At 37.4% G+C, this 23,171-nt stretch overlaps 1 protein-coding gene across 5 annotated transcripts in view; it reads left to right on the top strand.

Annotated features, from left to right (window-relative positions):
* The window catches only part of ntrk2a (neurotrophic tyrosine kinase, receptor, type 2a), a 100,982-nt gene that overhangs the window by 50,506 nt on the left and 27,305 nt on the right, over window positions 1-23,171 (top strand). For all 5 annotated transcript variants that reach the window (XM_015042258.1, XM_015042261.1, XM_015042259.1 and 2 more), the window contains 2 exons: window positions 15,188-15,376; window positions 22,737-22,867. In XM_015042258.1, coding sequence (XP_014897744.1) covers window positions 15,188-15,376; window positions 22,737-22,867 — 320 coding nt within the window. The remainder of the gene's footprint in view (window positions 1-15,187; window positions 15,377-22,736; window positions 22,868-23,171) is intronic.

Here is a 23,171-nt window from a genome sequence, read left to right as displayed (position 1 = left end):
TGGAAATCAATGTATGCTACTGTTTTTTTTTTTTTTTTAAGTAAAAACAAACATAAGATGGCATATAACTCATCTGTGGCCAATTACAGAACGTAAACATTGTCAGTGTTGAACACAGACACCTTCATCTGATGTTTCTCTGAAATAAACCTCACCTTAAGGCGATACAGTCATGCTAACACTTCATGCGGGAAATAGCTCAAACACGTGAACACTGCTATAATAACAACGGGTAGGGAGATTCATAAAAAAAAGCTGTACATTATGTTCGTGTTGAGTTTTTAGTCCATGGTAGCAGAGATATGCATATAACTCGCCTTGCAAAAGTAATCACACTCAGTTCATTCTTACAACCTTTTTACCACATTATATCCACAGATTTTGTTGAATTTTGAGGGGGATTTCATTTGACAGTTTGGCTCACATTTCGATTTGTCCCCCGGTTCACCCCAATGTTTGTGATTTAACCTCAGTAAATACACACCTGCTTTGTGAAGGCTTCAGACATCGTCAAACAACAGCATCATGAAGAACAAAGAACACAGTCAGGCTTGAGGTTGAGGGAACATTTAAAGCAGGCTTGGGTTGTAAAACAATGTCCCAAGCTTTGAGACTCTCTTGGAGTTTGTCAATCATCAGAAAATAGTCACTTACACAACGGCAAACAAGAAATCACTGTCCACTGAAACTGGCAGGTCTGCTAAGGTGAGCATTACTCACAGAAACAGCTTAGGGGTCATGTTCCAAGTATTTTTACTCAGACTCTTAACAATATGAGGTAGATGCGTGGCCTAGGCTGAATTTATGTAAAAAAGCAGCCAAAGTCCAAAGAAACATTGAAGTCTGGAGAACTGATGATAAAGACTACTTCAAATGATTACATTTTATACTGGATCCTTGGAAAAAAAGCATGAGGAAATCATTGATGTTTTCAACCTTTTGCATTTTTCTGTTCGTCTAACAATTAATAATTGCAGCTACAAATCCAGTGAGGATCCACCCTTCTTCAGAGTTCGTCTAATGGGTGAGGTGTGCACAATTTGCAATCATGTCCAACAAATTTGAATTTTACTGAAACGTTTATTACTTAATTACTTAATTACATATTAAGGAAAACAGAATGATGTTTTAAAACCTTTATCTCTGCTAATCTACAACTTTCCACTTTCAGATAATGTAAAATACACTCAATGAGCCTCAAAAATGCTTCAAATATGGTAATTTATATAATATGACAGTATATCTATAGCAAGCTATTGCCTGCATCCCACTTTATATGTATGAGGACACAAACCAGAGCGAAGCTAGCTGATACTGAAGCTGGTGTTATGGAGATGTTTGGTTAAAGAGTTGACATAGTGATGCTTTTGTTGGTGTGAAATGAGTCACCATTCAACAGAGAACAGCCTTGTTTATTCCAGACCCCTGGAAGCTGGTTAAATTAAGTCTAGGGAAAAAAAATCATATCTTTGAAAATGGAAGATACATTTCAGTGCAATGATGAAGGGGTTCCTGCTCTTTTAGGGATGTTAATCCACCTTTTAAACCCTGATCTTTACAACAACGGCATAAGCAGTTTTTATCTTTTGCTTCTCTTTAAGTCTTTATCATGTTAGACTGATTTAATGAAACTGCAAGATTCATTCAGTAAAATAAGGAAAAACAATCAAATTGTCAATTTACTCATTTGTAGTAGGTGAGAAAATGGCATTAAAAAACAAATCAACACAATGTTTTTTCAAAAACTTAATTAAAAAGTGAAAAAAGTAAAGTGTAATCATGAAATCAAACGAATAAGAGCATTGGGGTGTGTATGATGTAAGCAGTAAAGAAGGGGAAAGAATTAATGAGGCGTATTTGAAAACTTAAGCTGATTGACAGTCATGATTCAGTCAGAATTTGGATCTATGGCCGTACTTAATGACTACAAACCTAATACTTTTCTCATTTATTTCAACTTTGTTGCCATTTTGAGGTTGCAATTTCAGAGTCCTGCATACAAATCTAACCATGGAAAAATGACACAACTAGTCATGTGTAAATATAAAGCGAGCTTTATGGCTGCTGGGAGATGGACACAGTTTAATTTGTAATTGGGTAAAAGAGAGAGCAATACAAATTAATGAAATTAAATATTTCTGTACATTTTAACACAGTAGATCTCAAGAATCAGCACAGTTATTGTTCATCTCTTACATTATTTTTGACAGAATGTTTTTTTTTTTTTTTCTTTTCATTTTGCACATTGTACATATTTTGCCGCTATATATTTTAGGCACTTATGATAATAGTTTAAACTGAAAGCAGAATATAAAATTTTAAAATACACTAAATATTAACACTGGAAAATATGACATTTAATGTAGAGGGATATGGTGAAATATTAAATGAAAGTTATTCAGATAAGTATGACTGTTTGATTTGTTCTCTTTAATTATTTTGTACATTCTGTGATACATTTGTTTTTTGATATATTTGAGATGTTTCGAAGCTATGATCACACCTGTTTTTATTTGTTGCCTCCTCACTGATATGTACCTGTCTTCACAACATAGAAACAGAGTTATTTCACTTTTTCCAGATATTTAGATAAACAGAAGAACATCTAAGCTGTAAAAAGGCAAAGTAGCATTGCTGAAAAAAAAAACTGTCACTGCATGCTTCATAAGCTGTGTTTATTTTATTTTTTTATTTTTATTTTACTTTAAAGCTGCGTTCAAGAAGCTCATTTAAATAATTACCTGAAGGAGCCGTTTGAAAATGATATTTCCTTTTTCAGAAGACAGACTGGGTTACTCTTTTCAATAAATGAAGTCATGTATATTGTGTAAATGTGTCCTTTTCATCTGAAAACGAAAGTGCTTTCAGGTGAGGTTTTGTTTATCAGTGAGCATTTTGAAAAGAGTTAATTTCTCAGTTTTAAAAATAGACTCAGTTAAACGCTTGAAATAAAGCTCATTATGTCTATCAGACCATTCTGCCTTTGGAATCACAACATCTGTTTTTCTTTGCCCTTTTTGAGTCGTCTTTTGCTCACTCATCTTAGAAATTTTAACTGCAGGTACCATTAATGTGTAAATCATCAAGGCTTTGCCTTTTCTTACCAGTTGAAGAGATTTGTGAACACTTTGAAAAACGGTTGTTGACGAGGATCAAATTACATTGATGAGAAGAGATAGTGAAGAAAGTTTAGGCTATTGCTGTATATGTTTATGGATTTAAATCAGCAAACTTCAGCAACTTCAGCAAAAATGATTATTCAGTATGTAGGCTGAATACAACAATAATTTGGTTACATTCAGTATGTGGAGTAAAATAACAGTCAATACAAGCGTATATTTTCAGTTTGCATTGCTTCTTAGCCAATTCTTCTAGAATAACTATTGTATTTTTCACTCCATTACTTCTCTCTGACAGCTTTGTAGCCCTTGTTGTTTATTTGATTTATTTATTCTTTTTGTTTGATTAAAATCTGTGTATGCAGAAACAGAACAGCAGTGTGTGAGGATCTGCAGATGGTTTTGAAGTTGACTTTTACATTATTCACCTAAGATGACATTGAAGCAAAACCTCCACTTCACACCAAGTCTCTGGGCTATTACAGATCCCTGGTCAGCTCAATATTTGTGCAGTCATATCTGGTATGTTTATAGTCATTAAATGCCAATTTGTAACAACAGAAAAGTTTTACAGCTAAAAAAAAAAACACAGTGGATGACCCTGAATTGGTGCCTAGGTTTAATTACTTTGCAGAACATGCAAACACCATCAGGGAAGGGGGGAGGGGGGGTTCGGGGACCTTAACAGGAAGAAACCTCTGACAAATCCAGGCTAAGGATGAGCAGCCATCTGTCTCTACCAGCTGGGGGTTACAAGGACAAAAAAAAAAAAGACAAAACAAACAAACAAACCCAGGAGCACCAAGCCAAGCATATCAGGAAATATCTACACCTGCAGGAAAGATGCAAAACACACAAAAGTGAACGCATTAATGTACGTAGAAAGTGAAGACAGCAGAGTGAGGAGATGTGGTCAGCATACGGGGGATTCCAAGACCACTTAGGTTGAGAACCATTAACTAGATGGATCGCTCATAGATTACTCAAGCCTTGTCTATTAAGTAAATGTTTTCCTGAAATAAATGCAGACTAAGAGTCTTCCTCCAGAAAGAGAGGCATCGGTTGAATACCTGAAGGCTCTGTCTGTAGGTCGGTTTTATAAGCTTCAGCAATCTAATGAGTGAAGCAACACATTAAGTTTGTTGAAATAATCTTTTTTTTTTTTTAATCTGATAGATTGTAGAGGTTTTGAGTTTTCTGTCTAATTGACACAATTTAAAGATTTTGTGGCTATTAAGGGAATAATGGAAACAAACAAAATCTCTCTTGCAAGTTCCCTTGAATCTGTTGAAGCCTTTCCAGATCATCAAAAAACTAAAATACCTTGAGTAACAAATAAATACATGGACATTTTTTTTTGGCACAACTTTGTCATCAAATGAGTCTAATTTGGTGAATATTGTACAAATAAATCTCTTAAATCGAAAATGTTTAAAAGAAAACCCCCTCAAAGTCCAGAAAGGATATATGGGTGAAAAATGACTATAGCTAAGCTAGCACAAGTCAGCTAATGTCATGAAGAGAAACTGACTACAGTTGTCTTCTTTAGCAAAAAATTCAAGATATTATATTATAATATACAACACTCTGAGAGCACCTTTCATTTCACCAACACACATGCAGATCCTGATCAATGTAAGTAAATTTTTCTGTGAATCTGAATTTCTGTTCTAGAGCACAAAAGAGGATTGGTTCACAAACACAACCTGATAAATCAAAACAAGTCTAGTACTTGTATATTTGTAGTTTGACAAGACATACCTAAGAACCAGCAAAGTACTGTTCATCNCCATTCCATCAAAATGTTAAAATGTTAAACCCCTTGCAAAAGCCTCTTGTGGTTGATCATTTTGAATGGACGTTAAATGTTCAGCATCCAAAAATAGAATATTGAAGGTTAGTTTATTTTAAGTCTTCAGTCAGTTTAGTAAAGTTTATTCTTCTTTTTGTCTATAGAATATTATCCATCCATCCATCCATCCATCCATCCATCCATCCATCCATCCATCCATCCATCCATCCATTTTCTATACACCCTTCTTTCTTAGTGGGGTTGGAATATAATATTGTAATTGAAGAAAATGTCTGTAAAAGGAACAATGTTGTTTAATTTCTTAAGTTTCGTCAATGTGAGATCAAGGACAGGTTTTGTAGATATTATGTTTATTGAGGTTTTCTTTTTCTTTCTTTTTTCATTTATAAAGCCAATCAATTGAACTTGATGGCAATACTATATAAAAGTATTAAATATTTTTTCCCTTAGTATCTTTGGCAGCACTTTATCCTCTACACCTCCACAATATTACACAGCGATTCTCCTCGATCTAATATATATATATTTAACACCTTCGTCGGCTTTTATTCACTTTCACATCTCTGACCACCACCGGCTGCTTTGAGTTAGAGGAACTGGTCTTACAGTGTGTCATATGAGAAGGTGAATGTGGGTTGAGTATTATAAATAGAAAAGGACTGACTATGGGGGCTCAGAGGAAGAAAGAGATGAAGAGAGGAGGATGTGGGAAGCAAAGAAGAGGATGACGAAAGCAAAGAAGGTGGTAGACACACACATGGATTTGAGAAGGAAGATGCACAATGTGAGACAGGGAGAGAAGAAATGTCTATTTTTACTGGGTGGTTGGATAAAGAAAGAGACAAAAAGGGAAATGTGATAGGCCTCTCTGCGTTAGACAAAACGAGGAAGAGGGATTTGTTGCTGTTAAATGAACATTTAACCCGACTGCTGCGTGAAGAAAGGTTTTGGCAGCATTTTACCTCCTATTTCATTCTAATTTCCCCTCCTGCTGCAAGCTGTTTTTTATTCATTTCTACTGGCTCTGCTATAAAACCTTGTATTTTCTTCAAAACCTAAAGGAACGTCTTTAAAAGTGTTTCAACTTTTTTTTCCATTTTGTTATGTTCCAGACTTATTTAAATTGAATTTAGTTTATTTCCCCCTGCTCTCCACCGTCATAGAGAAAGAGAGAGAGAGAGAGAGAGAGAGAGAGAGAGAATAAAAAGCTGGTTCCTGGAGTGAAGTAGGCAAGTTTGAAATGGAAAAACTGAAATATTCGATTTGCATAAATATTCAATCACCTCACTATTTGCTTTGAACTACTTTAGCAACATTGATGGCGTTTGGTTTTCTGTGAAAGATGTGCAAGTTTGACATGTCTTTTTTTTTTGTGTGAAATTTATTTGATTTTGTTGGCATAAATATTTAAACACACCAAGCTGAAGAAGGAGTTCTCCACTTCATGCGTATCAGTCTAGAGTCTAGACTTTGGAATTGAGACGTTTTTTCCAAAGCCACTCCCTTGTTTCCTCGGTGGCTACGCTTCAGGTTTTTTGCAATGATGAATTGTTCACAGCTTGAGATGAAGGCTTCCTTTCAGAGACACAAATATGCTTTAGCATCTGTGTTTGCCATTAAAGGTAATTACGCTTCCAGTCCCTGCTGCCGAAAAGTATTTCCTACAAATGATAGTGCTGTAAATATTGCTCTTTTCTTTTACTGAGTTGATGTATTTATACATTTCACAATCAATGAAAACTTATCTAAACACTGAACAAAATGAGAATAACTGCTGGCATCTCTAGTTAAATTTTAATAACAGTGTTTGGGTAGAAATCGTAACTAAACTATGGATTATATTGCTAGAATTGAACTATTATTGAACACTGCAGTTATCATAGTACCTAGATCGACATGTCTTTAATTGCTCACATTTAATTCTAGGACTCCATCATTGGCATCAAATCTGTTAAGCAAATTAAAGAAAAGCAGATTTTTCAGGTACACTGGAATCTTGAAAATATGAAGAAATAAACATAAAATGCATAATACATAAAAGTTATAACCCCTGTGCTTTGAAAAGAAAGCACTAAAAGATATTTTAATTGTCCGTGTACATTAATGCATAATTTTATGCAGCAGAGAAAGGCAGACGCAACACAGAGTCGTGTGCGCCTGTGTATTTTTACGTCTTTAACCAAACACTCTGTGGTCAGTCTGCAGCTCCTCTTACCTCACTCATTAAACTTCCTTGCATGCTCTCCTCTCCCGTCTGTCTCCGCTCCATCCCTCCATTCCTCTTCCTCCTGGATCAATTGATTACTTCCTGTGCTCCGCAGGGTGACAGCACAGTAAGGAAACCGTGGGGTTCATGTTACTGGTCGTGCATGAGCGTGTGTTGGTTTGCACACACAGATTGCGCAGGACTTGAATGGCTCACAAAGGCCTTGAGGGTCAGCCGTGTCAGCACGCCAGTCCCGGCCCTGAACTATGAAGTGACGGCTGTGCTGACTTCTGCCTGCTGGGATTAAACATTTATTACAGAGGGACTCTGAAGGGAAAAAAAAACAAAACAAAACAAAAAAAAAACAACTTGCTGGTTTTTACATTTTACATTTGCTCATATGAACTCTTTAACCGGTTACAGGAAAGCTCTCCTGGCTCTTAGATTGTCAAGAAAAAGACTAAGACCTAATGGTACCAAGACCTAATGGTCCTGGTACAGATGGCTTTTAAAGATGAACAATTTTCTCTTCAGTCGGTTTTTATTTCCCCAAATGAATCTGATATCTAGGTTATCTGAAAAGAATACCTAAAAAACATATTTTAGCCGGTTTTCTGCTTCCAAGGATTATAAAAAAAAAAACAGTCTCAAATCAGGAAATCTTTTCTCATCTTTTTAAAATTTGTATTCTGATCTTGTGGCAACCAAATTGCTTTAACAGATAGACTAACAAGCTCAGGTTGCTCAGCTCTTATAATAGGCTCTTTATGTTTATGGCCCCGGGCAACACACAGAGGTATACGGCTTCTGTTTGTCCGGAGTGTACCCAAAGACACAAAGAGAGATCAATACAATCCCTGACCATCATCGTTTTATCTCGACTCCAGCGTGGGTTCCTGCCATAAAACTTCAGCTTCACGTAAGACCCCGATCCCCGGGGCACACTCAACCGAGCTGTGCCACAGCAGCAATGCAAAAAACCTACTAAGTATGACAGTCCACACTGACATATTTATAATTGTATAACGGTGTGCAGCAGCTCTTTCTGCTCTGTCAAACCCATTCATCCTGCAGAGAATGCAATAACTCTGAATTCCTGCAGAATGCTTCAGGATTGCTTTTTGGCTGAATAGGTGATTTAATCCCTTTACTCTGTCTAAGCAGACTGATGCTCATCCTGCTTTTTTGTTCATAAGCTTTAAAATGTCTCATAATTTCCATACCAGCTCTTTCAAAACTGGACTTCTTTTTTTTTCTTGTTTTGTCTCTCAGACTTTGTTGACAGCTACTTTATTACCACAGACCACATCTGGTCAGTTTAACTAAGTATCTGGTTTACAGCAGCCCAGGAAACCTCAAGTGAAGCGAGCTCTGTTAAATGGACGTCTTTAATTTAACAGCACCGCACCTCAAGAGCTGCAAGTGATTGGATTGAGGAGCACCTGTTGTTTGTTTGACAGAAACAGATATTTAACCAGACATGAAACTGGTCTAGCAGAAAACCACATGAACAATTAAAACACGGTGGAAAAACCCGACCAACCCCTTTTTAATCTTTTTAAGTTTCATTTTCTAAAGTCATTAAAGCGCGACTGTAAGGTGGCTGCGTCAAATCAAGTCAAAACATTACATTATAGTATCATTAAATCACCACTGTTCTATTTGCAAGCCACTATTAAAAAGGAAATTTATGTTTGTTTCTAAAGCTTCTTGATGTCAAATCTCATGCTACTGCAAGCCTGTTCATTTTTCTTTAAATAGCATTTCATTTTTTTCTTTAGAAAGCCTCTCTTATTCAAGAATGAGATGCCGTCCCACAACAGTGTGAGATCAAGCTGATGACCTATACTAACAGGAGGTGCCAGATTGTTGTGGTTTTAAATGATTCTCTAAACCACAACTATTGTTTTTCGCTAAACGAACAAACAGTTAAGTTCCCAATATTTGTTGACCTCAAATTCCAGTCAATCAAAGGAACAAAACCAAACAGACTAGATTGCAGAAGAAGCTGTTTGGCATTGCAGAGAGGATTTGATAAGTCATACATTCAACTCCACAGCTCCACTCACAGAAACATATTTTCCTGCAAATGTCTAAGGTTAATCAAACCCAGTTTCCAGCAGCTCGAGATCCATTGCAAAGAAACCTGTGACAACAAAGAAAAGGAAATCAACCAAACATGATTTTCCTTTACTTTTAGTTTGTTTTATATTGATACTGGTTTTGATGGGCAAAGTGAGCTCCTGAGTCCCACTCTACCCCACTCTTCCACAGGGCGTGAAACTCTTGAGATTGTTTGAACAGTTTTGTACTACTATGAAAATGTAAATGAGAAGACAAATTAGATTCAACAACTCTGTAAGCATAATATTACCATAGGAGAGAGTCCGCTGTCCATAGCCTGAGAGCTCCAACCACCATCTCATGTTTAATTGATTCAATCAGTTAAACACAACTCTAGTCGTTGTTGGTTTTTAAAGGGAAAGAAAAATACATAAGAAAATGACGGAAGCTGTAATAAAAATGTCTGTGTTTTTAGGACAGTTTCAGACTATAATGTGTGTTATACGTCATCAGAGATGTTTCTTTTTCCTCCCTTTCAGTCAGCCATATTTGAGACTCTAAACACCAAACATAAAAATATGGACATATGTCTTGTCGGCTATGACTGAGATTCCTTAGAGACCATGAACTGAGTATTTAGTTAAACCAAAACAATGACCAAAAAATGTCTAACAAGATATTCAGTGTCAAGAAAATCAATCCACTGTCTCCAAAATCCCTGATTGTACCCCTTTGTGTCCCTGCTGTATACAACATAAAGGCAACTTTTCACCTAAAGATACCATATATATATATATATATATATACATATATATATATATATATGTACACATCAGGTGTGGTGGAAATTCACTCATTCCTGTTACTTGACTGTTAAAATCCCGACATACTTGAGGCAGACTCGAAGTGGACGTCTGCAAATATCAATTTTTATGACCGTGTACATGTACTAAGTGTTGCACGGTAAACTGCTTGGTGGAAAACAATATTTGCATCGAATTGTTCTACCTGTGACACCGAGCTGATAAGGTTAAGAGCCAGCGCACCCAGACGCAAGAGCACGCAGCGTGACTTCCACTTACTGTCACGAGGTGACAGGTGTGTTGAGGATTCCCTGATGGAGAAAAAAACAGGGCTACGCACCCAATTACCTCATCAAACCTGCTAGCACCCATTAGGATTGTAGGAAATAAAGGAGTTTGTCATGAGAGAATTTTAGGCAATCGGTACGCTCGAGTATGAAGACCGAACTACGTGGACAGTATGCACTGAGTCTGTGTGGCTCACAATATGAGTTTCCACATTATGCCCAGCTATGTGGGGATCTTTAGAAACACACATATTTACATGAACCTGTAAAGCTGCTTTCACGAGTTAGCACCCCATGTCACACGCTATCCTCTTGTTGAAATGAAAATGTTTATAAAAATGTTAGGTGATGCCCCATTTCTTCATTGACCAACATCTTTGTGACAGATGTACAAACTGATATCTTACCAGCAGGTGAAAACATTTATAGTGATTCATTCTTTAGCATCTTTATTCCCTTTGTCTTCTTCCACAGGAGGCTGTCTGCAGTCAAACTCAGGTTTAAACCAACTAAGTGTTACTGAGGCTCCATCTGTTTGCTCATGAATCTGCCCTGTCTACCGCCAGATTAATCTTTGAATGGGACTTTTTCTGGTCCCTTTTTAGAAGGGCAAAGGCTCATAAATGATGTTTCACCACTGTTTTCAAGTGTTATTATTGGGAGAGGTTGAAGGATCACTTTTTAAAACCACAATCTCTCAAGCATCCCTTTGAATATACATCAGTCATTCTACAAAGCAGAGCTTTTACCTGTTTTTACTCCACTCGCTGATCTGAAAACAATGACATAAAGCCTCTGGCAGCTTCAGAGCTCATTTCCCTGCCACCCACATCTGAGCTGTGGCCTGCATTTTGAACGCATCGTAGTTTATTGACAGCTGCGCAGGCCTCCACTCTCCACCAGTTTAAACACCAGTTCCATGTCTATTAACGGTGTAGGGTCACGACCTGACCCCTCTTATGCCTTTGTGTCTGCTTACCGTCTCTCCCTGCCTCTCTTCTTCGCATCTTTTCATCCCCCTTTTTACACCGTAACTCCCAGAGGAGGCTGGGCCACCTCTCTCTGTCTCCAGATGCACACAGGCTCCTGTCAGCTCTGAGCTTAACGGTATTTATAACGATCTGACCCTGGGACCTCTCTGTGGTAATGATCTGCAGCCCCTCCCAGCACAAACACACGCACAAGCTGACAGACAATAACCTGCACTCCTGTCTCCATCATGTTGTTTTCTTCCTCATGTTGAGATGGATTTAGAGTTATTAACGTTCCCCAGTGAGAACATTTGTAGGAATTGTGACAAGATGAATTTTTCACATTTTGTTGTTTTAGTGGCGTTTGGGAAACTAATATTCTGGTGAAACTACTCTTCCTCGTATCTGTTGCAAATTAAACATTCTGGCTTTTTAGCATTTCCACAAATCATATGAAAGTTGTTCAAAGCTTTTACAGACGGGTATCTTTCTCCAGAAAAATGAAAAAGCATTTCTGTTACTGGTTAAGATGGATCATCTCTTTAAAAATTTTCTAGTTCAGCGTCTGTTACGTCTCTGAGGCTTTTAGAGAACCTGAACATTTCAAGTTCCTCGGATTTGACCTTTCACCTACAAAAACTGCTCTTCTCCAGGCTCCCTTTTGATCTTTTCAAAGCAAATTCTGATTGTAATGAGCTAATTTAAGAGTTCTTACTTCAAAAAGTAGTTTTTACCGGCTACCTAGCCAGAAGTGACTCCAACTTTAACCAAAGTTTGTCTCTGATTGGTTGATCTACAACTCATGACAAACCTTTCCTGAGAACCTTTTTAGTCTAGGACACCGATTTATGTCGATGTAAAATTGTGCAATAGGCATTAAAATAGTTTAACTTTGCAAAGTCACGCTGCAATAAAATTGTTGTGCATTATAACGTTGTTGATTCTATTTAAGTTTTTTCCAAAGACACGGATGCTTCAGATGTGCAGAAAATGTTTTCAAACCGTTTTTGTACTTTTGTCGAAGACGTGAGGCCCCAGAATTATCTGTTTAAACGATACTTTTAAATAACACAAGCAAATAGGAGGTCAAATTACAAATCTTGGTGTTGGACTCAGGTGATGGTGCCAGACTTCACAGCCAACACACACGTTAACAGCACACACATGCTTGAAACCTCCCTACACAGAAAAACAAACTATTGTGCTCTTGCTTTCATTCTTTGTCTCTCTTTCTCTCAAGGCCTCGTCTCTCCCCTCATGAGTCACCAACACACACACGCGTATACACACACACACACACACACACACGGTGCTTTAGATTCACACACAAACACAATTTCTCAGCTCCACTCTCTAAATCCAGCCCTGTCAACAGCACTAGAGCCTGATATGAGGCCAGGGACAGAGGAAATGAACAATGTGAAGTATTATTATGATACAGCGGAGCCGACTGCACATGAGAGGGAAAACATCTCCTGCGCTTCATGTTCTGGGAAATAGATCTGAAGTCACTGGACACCTTTTCTGTTCTTGAGGTTTTCTGTCTTGTAGACGTCTATACGGCACTGAGCTCACTTCCGTTATGTTTGTGTGTATTTTTCATTATACAGCGAGTTGCAAAATGTTTAAGACCATTTGGACCGTCTCCCCCACCCCCTGCTCACAAGAGTTGGACAACAGTACAGAACTGGAAGCATGAAGCAGACTCACTCACTCGTTTTTTTTATTGGTTTACCGAAGGGACAGACTCTGAAAAGCAGTGTTTAGTTAATGTATTTACACAGCTTTACGCAAGAATGTTAAAGATCATTAATGCTCGTTTTACATCAATCATTAGTGATGCCACTGGAAAGGTGGCTGTGGAATCTCTATATGGTTTCTAAAATAAATAAACATAGGAGTGTTTAGGTGTAGGAGTTGTTACAGTTCTGTTTAAATTGTGGATGATTAACACAGTGAAAAAGCGCAAACTTTTATTGGCGTTCCGAACTCTTACAGATACATTTCTCCTCTTCACTCACAATGAAGCGAGCAGCCACTTCACTGTTTTACTGGAGGGCATTGGGGGATTTTCACTGTAGATCCACATTTTATTGTCTGTGTAAAACTGGTGCACGAACACATTAGTGTAACTTGTATTGTTTCAGTGGACAAAACTACACAACCAGATAGAGGATTTTTAAGTGGCTTTCCAGGAGTTAAAGGTGGTGGAAACAAGCCTGAAATTGAGAATCGATGCATCTGCAAAATGTAACTACGCCTTAATGATGCAGTCTGCTGCAAGAAAGGGATTGAGTTTGCTTTTTCCGGCTCTTATATTTGCAGAAAATTAGCAGCGGTGTCACAAGGGTTTACAGTCGCTGACAAACTTCAGACACTGTATTCATTTCCTTAATTAAAAGCTAATATCAGCCTCCGTTGTGCTGCCTAAACAAACCATTTTCCTCTAACAGGTTTGGGCTCGGTGTCTGACTCATGCCATCCCACCTTTCATATTTTCTTCGTCACTTAATGTTTTTGCTTTTTGCATTTTTTTCAGAACAATTTGCATAACTAGATGCATTCATTTTCATTTACAGTGAAAGGTCTTTTTGGCCCATATTTGCAATGAGATAATTTTCGTTAAAAAAAAAAACAAAAAAACATCAATGTTGCAGAGTCTACATTTTTGTAGGTTTAAATGTAACAGCTGATAATGAAATATTTAAGTATTTGCTCAGCTTGGCTTCGTATGGCCAATATTAACCATTTATTATAAACACTGCTAAAGCAGGTATATATATAAAAAAAAAAACCTTGAGGTGAAGTGGTATTTTAAACAAAAAAAAAAAAAAATAGAAAACTTCTTGTTTTAGCCACTGGGCTGAACAAGAACATTATTTATTTTGCCGTCACACACAGGAAGCTGGATGGTAAAGAAGATTTTTGTCAAGCACACATAGAGACCCTCCTCGCACTCATTCTGCCTCCGTAACAACAATTAAACCACATCTATGCAAACTGTTTGTTAGGAGTTATGTGAGAAAGAAGATTTTTCTGTCATACAAAGGTAAACAATATCATATTGCAAACCTCTACTGAGACTTTAAATGGGACTGTGTGCTTGGGTCAGATGAGGCTAAGTTTGAGCTTTTTTTCAACAAACACTAAAACAAATGCTAAATGTGTGGACAAGCACTTCATGCCCACTGTTGAGTACACTGAAGGATTTCTAACGTCATTGGCCTGTTTCTCTTCTAATTGTCCAGAGATCCATGTTAGAGTGAATGACATGAAGATCACTTTGAAATGTCAGGAGTTAGAAAAAAAAAAAAAAAAGGTTTACTTGACCAGCAAAGTGAAAATGGGCTGGTCGAAGTGGTTGGTTGAAGTGAGCTGTGGAGCAGAGAGAGCAATCTGAAGCGTCGTGTGAGTTTGTGCAAAGAGGGGAGTGGCCACATTGTTTCATCCAAGATGTAAAAAGATATATTTTTTTTAACAATTTGTACAGTGAACTGTTATTTCCAACTCAAATTATGAACAGAACCTGAAAAAACAGGATTGATATGAGCCATAACTGCATTCAAAATCAGAGAAACATTTACCTAGACTGATCTGAACCATCGGGAAGCAGGTTTTAGAAGTTTACATAGCATTGATCAGACCTCTTGAATGTAAAATATGTTCTGTAAATCTATTAGAAATATTTGCAACAATGTGATAGTGGTTAAAGGAGAAATGCTGGCTGGCTGGCTGGCTGGCTGGCTGGCTGGCTGGCTGGCTGGCTGGCTGGATCTTTCAGGAAATGCTAAATTTTTAGTATCAATCTTCAGCTGTCGACCTCAATCTGTGTGAGTAGCAAAGCCTCCAACCCAACGCAGCTCTAACACTATGAGCTGGTTTCATTTTTCAGTCTGACAGTGTGATTTATTTTCGCTTCCTCAGGACCGTCTTCAGTGATCAGCAATGATGACGACTCAGCTTCTCCTCTTCATCATGTCTCCAACGGCAGCAACACTCCCTCTTCCTCAGAGATGGGCCCTGATGCTGTCATCATCGGCATGACCAAGATCCCAGTGATAGAAAACCCTCAGTATTTTAGGAGCACCAACAGCCTGCTGAAGACTGACACGTGTAAGTAAACCTACACATGCACAACTACTGAAGTTGGAACCAATTACTAAGTATAGACATGGGATACATTGGCGGCCATGCAAACACTTTGGTTCTGCAAGACACTGACCTTTGGGTTGGTAGATACAGAAACTTTGTCAAATTCCTTTTGGAAAAACTTGCACCACCAGCTCAGAATCGATTAATGCAGCTTAGAAGAGCTGAAGGAGTTACCACAAGGAAATCGTTTCAAATCAGTTGTACGAAATGTTTACATCACAAAGAGCAATTGAATAAAGGAAGAAAAGGAGAAACAAAATGGAGATTAAAATACAGTGAAATGAAGAAGGAAAGAGAAACTCAAGGAGAACAGAAGGAACAAAGCAACAGACAAATATACAGAGAACACGCAGGGATATTGACCTGCTCCATCAATATGACATTATGATTATTGGCGAGTAATAAAAGCCTCTTCAGGCTTTGGCCTTGTGTAGTAATAAATAATAGATTTGCATTTGTCTGCATGTTCGTGTGTGTGTGTGTGTGCTTTTTTTGGAGGATAGGTATGTTAGAGGGTATACTAATGAGAGACTCCGGGTTGACCTCTTTGGTCCCGCTATATAACTGAACAGCATACTAGGATTTACAGCTGAAAGACAAGAATGAAGGCTCTCTGGATCGATGCCAATCAATAGCATACTGTGGTGTCTGCGTAGGTCCTTTTCTTTGTATTTTTTTTAAAAAGAAATATCACAGTCATTACAATCATTGCTCTATGTGCCTCTTTTGAGTCACATTCAAGCAATATGCTTTAAATACAGCCTGTATCTGAGCGATTATTTGGCAATGGGGCCTTTAGAGACAGGTACAATTGGCTTTGATGGAGACATTTTGGCAAAGTGGCTCTTGGTTGCTCTTTAATCATGGCTTTAACCAGCTTGTCTCTTCAGTAGTGGGTATGCGTTGCTACTTAAATGATTGCAGAGATCTATTCCTGGCAGCAGAGAAGCAACAATTACTGTGCAGAGATGATGGATCCATGCTTAATCACGGGAAACGTTAGATGTGTTGCACGGCTTCAGTTGTGCAGCTTTTCTTCAGAAGTGAACACCTCATTAACAATAATAACATCAGAGGAGGCATGATTGTTGGAAACCATAATAGATGCATTAGGAAGCGGTTACTGCAAAACGTGCAGGTTTGTGGAAGCACAATTTGCTGTGGTAATGATTGACCAGTTTAATCTCTGCATACACTCAGTTTATAGTTAATTTACTGTGCAGTTCAGAGACACTATGGCATGAATAAAGGCTGAAAGTATTTTTGGTTGCAGCTTGGTGTGAAAACAGAGTTATTTACTGATGGTCAGATTTGTGTCATTTGAACTTGCCAGTGTTTATTAACCTTGTCAGAATTACGTCAATATGACATTTTTTTCGTGGAGGAAATTAATTTTACGTTCAGGAAGCTTTCACCTTCAAGAGGTCTTTAAGCCTTAATTTATTTTTTGAAAGAACTACTACAACAGACATTATCATTAATCGTCATTAGTAACAACGACTAAAAAACATAATGAGATGTAAGCAATTTGAGTCACTAATAAGCAACATAGTCTTATGTTTACGGACGTCGGTTTTACTGTAAAATGTTAAAAAGTTTAGTAAAAGAAAACTAATTCTAAGTAACCCTCATGGTTTAAACTATTTAAGGTGATGTTTCTATATTCCTTTTATAAAATGTGTATTTTTGAAAGAGAGCGCAACACTGATGGTTAGTGTAGTACAGTCAGTTTGCTGACGCAGCAATTAAACTAGAAACTTATACAAGCGTAAAAATCTTGGCTCAGCCCAGATTATAAAACTGCCAATGAATCAATAAAAACCAAATTATACAAAATAAAATTGGGAAAACTGAATTACTGGTTTTAACAAGACGCAGGTGACTCTTCTTGGCCATGTACACTAGCTTTCCGAAAAATAATTGTTTCCTCATTTATGCGCCGCAAGCCATGCTAAGAAGCTGCTCGTTTTATCGACATGTTCATGACGAAGCAGATGATTTTTCTATCTTTCAAACTTTATGTACGGTTTCAGCATAAATACTATTATTAATTTTAAGCAACAGGGTTTTTTTTAAAAGCTATAGGCTTTTGAAAGTGGGGTGATGTGGAGATAAGCTCAGCAGTCAATATGTTTGGTGTAGTAGCTAGCCGTAAAACAGGTTCATGCAAAGTACAATATTTTTCACATTACTGTGATTTACATTAGGTTTTTATGTAAACTTAAGACAGTGGGTCTGTTATTTGTGGTCAGTAAAGTTCAATATAAATTAGAAAAGCTGCAAAGTATAATTTGGGAATAAAATTCCCTTATGGAAAAGTAATGAGGTGCAGAGCAGCACTAACCCCATCAGGGGATTTTAGGACATTAGGAGCAAAAAGCTAAACTATATGAATGAAAAATGTAACTTGAAATACCTAGAATATCTAAAGTTTTTTGTAGTAAAAGTCAGACTTCACAAACAGGCTCAGACAAAGTCCTGACTGTTAGCTCTGGATTGAGAGAGCAACACTCCTCTCTCTACATCACGTATTAAATCACTCAGTTGTTCCATCATTATTATCCAGTCAAATCTCAGGGTTCATATTTTGTTTCAACCACGGTTTACCGTCCTTCTGGAAAATGTTATTCATATGTCAACAGAAGAGCACAGTGTTCATAAACACCCATTGACAAGCACACTTCCTCGTGCACTCGCACGTCAAAAAATGTAGGTCACAATTAGTTACGCCTCGTAGTAAGAGGGCATGTGGTGGCTCACTTATAGAAAAAATGCAGAGGAAAACCAGAGACACGAGATCAGCTCAGATTGTATCGGGGAAGAGTTTGGCATAGCTGGATTTCTTCTCGCTAACCATCTGTCAAACACCGTTTCATCTGACCTGTTGGACTGCCTGGTTCCAGCAAAGAGACACACTATTTCCAAGCTGCTGAAGTTGTTTTATGTCACCATAAAAAAGTATTTTGGACAGATGAGACAATCAGGAGTAAAGAAAAGGACAGACGGCGAACAGGCTACAATTAATGTTTTAGGTGCTTAGAAGATGCTGATCAAATTGGATCTCTTAGGAGTTTATGAAGACATTTAGAGCTGTCCATGTAAATGAACTGCCAAAGATGTTAGAGAAAGTAGCTCATTCCCTTTGCTTTTAAAACAGAGTTTGAATGCCGATGAGAACTGCTAAGCAAACAGGAGTAAATTTAAGAACAGATTGAGGAAGATTAAATGAAGGTAAATACAATAAATAACTCATTTTTAATACCAGATATCATGTACGTGAAACGTATTAAATGTGGTCGACTGCACATCATATACGTTCCAGAGCAGAGGTTTAACAAGCAGCTGTCATTGCTGTCATAACAGTAAAACAAAAACCTTAAATTGCCAGGTACGGAAATTACATTTACTTATACATTCTTCTTTTATGAATGGATAATAATTACACTGACACATTACTTGTGCAATAAAAAGAGAATCCACTGTAAAAGAGAGCCAACAGGGCTTCACGCCAAAGGAAAATAAAGGAGATGGAGGAAGCATTGGTCTGCACACATCAATTTATTTGCTATTTGAAGATGTTAATTAAGGAGAAGTGGCGCAAGGCACTTTCATGGACAAATACTTACAGCCACAGTAGGAAATGGTGTGGAGAGGTAATTAGATGGTTAAATAGCGGGTAGCTGTCTTTTAGGGAACATGGGTTCGTTGTATTCTGCTGTTGCATGGAGAATTGTAACTAATTATGTGAACTGTATGCACGCCCCTTCAAATAAAGTGTTACCAAAACTTTTCCTACAGTTCTGAGGCTACTTAGGCCTACTTTACAACCAAAACTGAAAAAGCACAACATTGCATCAACCTTTGTGCACATTACGTGATAATAAATGTGTCACGGCCTTCTAGTTTCCAAAAAACAATATTCCAACAAAGGCCGTGGGTGTTAACAGGTGGTTTTTGATTTGAACGCACTTCCGACTTAATTTGTTTGAAAAAAATAAATTCTTTATTTCTTGTAAAAAAAAATTAGCGACAAAATAATTACCAAAAATGTCCTACAACCTAGCCAAAATCAAAATTTAACTTAATATGATGGAAAGTGGAAAGTGGTCAAAAAATCATTTACAAAAAACCCCCCATCCACAAAACAAACATTTGCCAAACAATGCCTCCCCCAAGCACCCGGTGTGTTTTTAATTGCTCAAAATAATGGGAGGGTCTAACCAATTACCAACATAATCTAATCAATTCAAATATACAAATTAACTACAGATTTTGGATCTACAATAACTTAAATAAATTCTAACTTCCCAAAATAGAAAACTAAATTAGTAGAAATTACAATTTGCAAACTTTACATAGATGGCCACAACAAACTGCATTTTTCTGTTGCTGTTTTAAACCACACAATTCTCTGGCTTTGTCTATTATTTGTAACTTATCACAAAGGAGCATGCTGATTGTTTTTCAGCAGATGTTTTCAGCAAAGACATGGAGCATTTGGTGATTATTAAAAAAAACCAAACATTTCAAAGTAAGGTAAATATTTTTAAGTCACATTTTCCAAACAGCAATATCTACATAGAGAATTGCAGTGGACTCCTCATAATTTACCTTCACAAATCTTTAATTTAACAAAGGATAGTTTTTAGTCAGAGGTTTTTTAAACTTAGCTGCAACACAGACAGCTACAGCAGATCCCTTCCTTCCCCCAGCCACCACCATTTATAAGAACTCAATAAAAAAAACAAAAAACATAGGTAGCGGGAGTTAAACCAAGTCAAATCAGGTCGAGTTTATTTCTTTAGCACATTTCTGCAGTTGCTACTGCATTTGCAGCCTCTGTAATTAACAACACATTTTTTCATTTCAGTGGAAAGTCTCACTATGACCAAAGTATAAGTGAAAGCTCAGCTTAGTGTTGCGTTTGATTTGGCTCAGAAATTAAACAGATATTTCATCCAGTTGGGGAGAAAAAAAACTCCCTCCCGTTTTGATTTTCTGTTTTGTTGCAAACACAGATGCAAACCAGGTTAAGCAGAGATGCTTTGTCAAATGTTTTAAAGGAACGCAAATAAATAACACAAACAAGATTTATTATTTCATTTCACTTTTAGAAGAAATAATATACAGCAGAAAATAGTATCTTCTATAAATCATAATCAGGTCATGGGCTTAAAAATATGACATCAACTTTTTATCAAAGCGATTTTTTTATACCTTGAACTCACCGCCTGAGGCATTGTTAAATTGCTACATGGCAGGAAAGTGACAGAGCAGGCAAGGTGCTGGACATATGCAATCAGTCTTAAACAATGTCCTCCTTTCATGAAGTCCACTTTTTAAACGTGTTCATTTTGACATCAAACAGGTCAGTGAGGAGACGAGGCTGGTGTGTATCTGGGTCAAATCACGTCCATAGTAACGGTTTTGATAACAGCCTGATGCTTCTGGTGAAAATATCACAAGAAAGGAGTACTGTGTAGTCTGAAACCGATGTTAGATATTCTAGAGTATTAAATATATAATAACACTTTTGTTCTGTTTCTGTCTGTATGACACTGTTGTGGTTAACATCACCAGTTTACAGTGCGGATCAATGCGACTGATTCTCAGAAACTGGCTGGGCTTTAATGTGATATTCTGAGTGGACAGCTTTTCTTTAAATATGCCTCCCAATCTCATCATGCATAAATCTCCTTTATCCTCCTTCATGGGCTGATGTGTGTGTGTTTCAGGGTATTCCCAAGCTCGTGTGCCTCAGGTTTTCTTATGTGTCAACATCTGGGCCGTAAAAGCCAAGGGTTAATGAAGTATAAGTACGGATAACACAGTGTTAATCATCCTGTATCATAAGACATTGAGTCATAATTACGGTGAAAAGCCAAATTTTCTTGAAATCAGCTGGCATAGAGTCACAAATTCCTTAGCAACAGAAAACAGTGTTGCTCCCTCTGAGCCAACTGTGGGTGAGCTGGCAGCAGGAGGAGATTACATGCATTAAGCAAAACAGAGGCGCAGTGTATTATGGTACATCTGAACAGATAAATACCAAAACTACTGATTACTTTTCAAAATTTTACTATTTCTCTTAGAAACGTGCAGGTTGGAACCCAAGCTGCAAGTAGCAAAAGCAATTTGCAAGGATTGGAAACCATTGCTTTTTTTTTTTTTGTTTATTTATTGCGACAGAAACCACATGTGGTGCAAGAAGGATTTTCAAATCATGTATTTTTGCTGAAAAAAAAAAGAAGAAAATTGTGAGAAAATGACCAATTAGGAATAATTTGTAGGTTTTAAGCACTGTGGGGAACATGGAGGAAACAACAAGACATCAAAAAATGTTTGACTGAAGTTTTTTTTATATGAATTTAGCGACAGAGAAACAACACTGAAAGCTCACCTACAGCTACCAGCTGTTCTTACTTTGTTTTCATACTAATTACAGGATAATGGCAGCACCTTATACAACAGTCATCGGGCCTTATCGTTACTGTTAATGCATAGAGAAAATGCAGTATAAAAAAAGACGAGGTCAAATTTTGCTCTCTAGGGATTTCTTATCTTTTCTCTTTGTGTGGCATAGAACAAAAACAAGAGAAATGGGGCGACATTGCCCTGCAACTGCAACAACTTATACTTTCCTATTTTTAGTCTAAAATACCAAAGATTAAATCATCCTACAATATAGTTTTTAAAGTGCTCTTTGCTAAAAACGAGGCAAAACATAAACAATCAACTTAAGGATGATGTACCTGTATTAATATTCATTGCCTAAATCCCCAAGTCCAGTGCAAAGCATTAGACGCTGTTTTGCTAAGGATGTCTCCACTGGACTCCAGGGCAGTCAAATAATGAGTCATACCTCTCTGTCCGGCGATCTAACTAATAAGTATGGGTTTGGTGGTTGATAGGAGAACAGCACTTGCCTGAATGCATCGTTTCAAGAGTAAAGTTGATGGTGTGAGGCTGTTTTTCAGCAGTCAGGCTCGGTCCATTAGTTCCAGTGGAAGCAACTCTCATTGCTCCAACATATTAGGACGTTTTGGATAAATTCTACCTCCCTACCTTGTGGAAACAGCGTAGGCTTCAACACGACTGTGCAACAATAAACAAAACAATAAACGGACTTGTTGCTCATATGCAAACTTCTGGTTTTGACATTTCTCAATACGTAAAACTGTTGAATATTTTTCCTTCTCAGTCATAAACATCACAAAATCTGATTTTAAAAAACCTGGATGCCTCAGCAATAAGCAAATTTTGCCTTATGTTCATGTTTTTTTTTTTACATCCTGTCTCCTGTCTGTCTCATATTGTCCAGTTGTCCAGCACATTAAGCGACACAACATCGTGCTGAAGAGAGAACTGGGAGAAGGAGCTTTTGGAAAAGTTTTCCTGGCCGAGTGCTACAACCTTTCACCTGACCAGGAGAAGATACTCGTTGCTGTCAAGGTAATCATGAAATTACTTCCTTACATGCGTTTTACAGTTCCACGCCATGCCTTTTAAGCAGAAACATGAGCAAATAGTTCTGCTTCTGTATAGGGAGTTAGGAAATAGCACAGGAATGATCCTGTTCTGGGTTAAATCTTTATCTCCTTTATCAGTGTTTCTTATTCTGCTCTCTGATTTTCTTGACATATGTAATCGTCTGTCAGAAAGCAGATATTGCATCTCTGAATACTCATTGTGAGATTTTGTTTTTGTGACCATTCAAAATGTGTCCTGATTAAAAAAAAAAAGAAAAAAAAAACTG

This window comes from Poecilia latipinna, unplaced genomic scaffold, assembly GCF_001443285.1.
Source record: "Poecilia latipinna isolate Pla-1442-1.1 unplaced genomic scaffold, P_latipinna-1.0 Scaffold583, whole genome shotgun sequence".
NCBI lineage: Eukaryota > Metazoa > Chordata > Actinopteri > Cyprinodontiformes > Poeciliidae > Poecilia > Poecilia latipinna.
The sequence above is the reverse complement of the archived record's forward strand: the minus strand, read 5'-3'. Positions and strand labels throughout refer to the sequence as shown.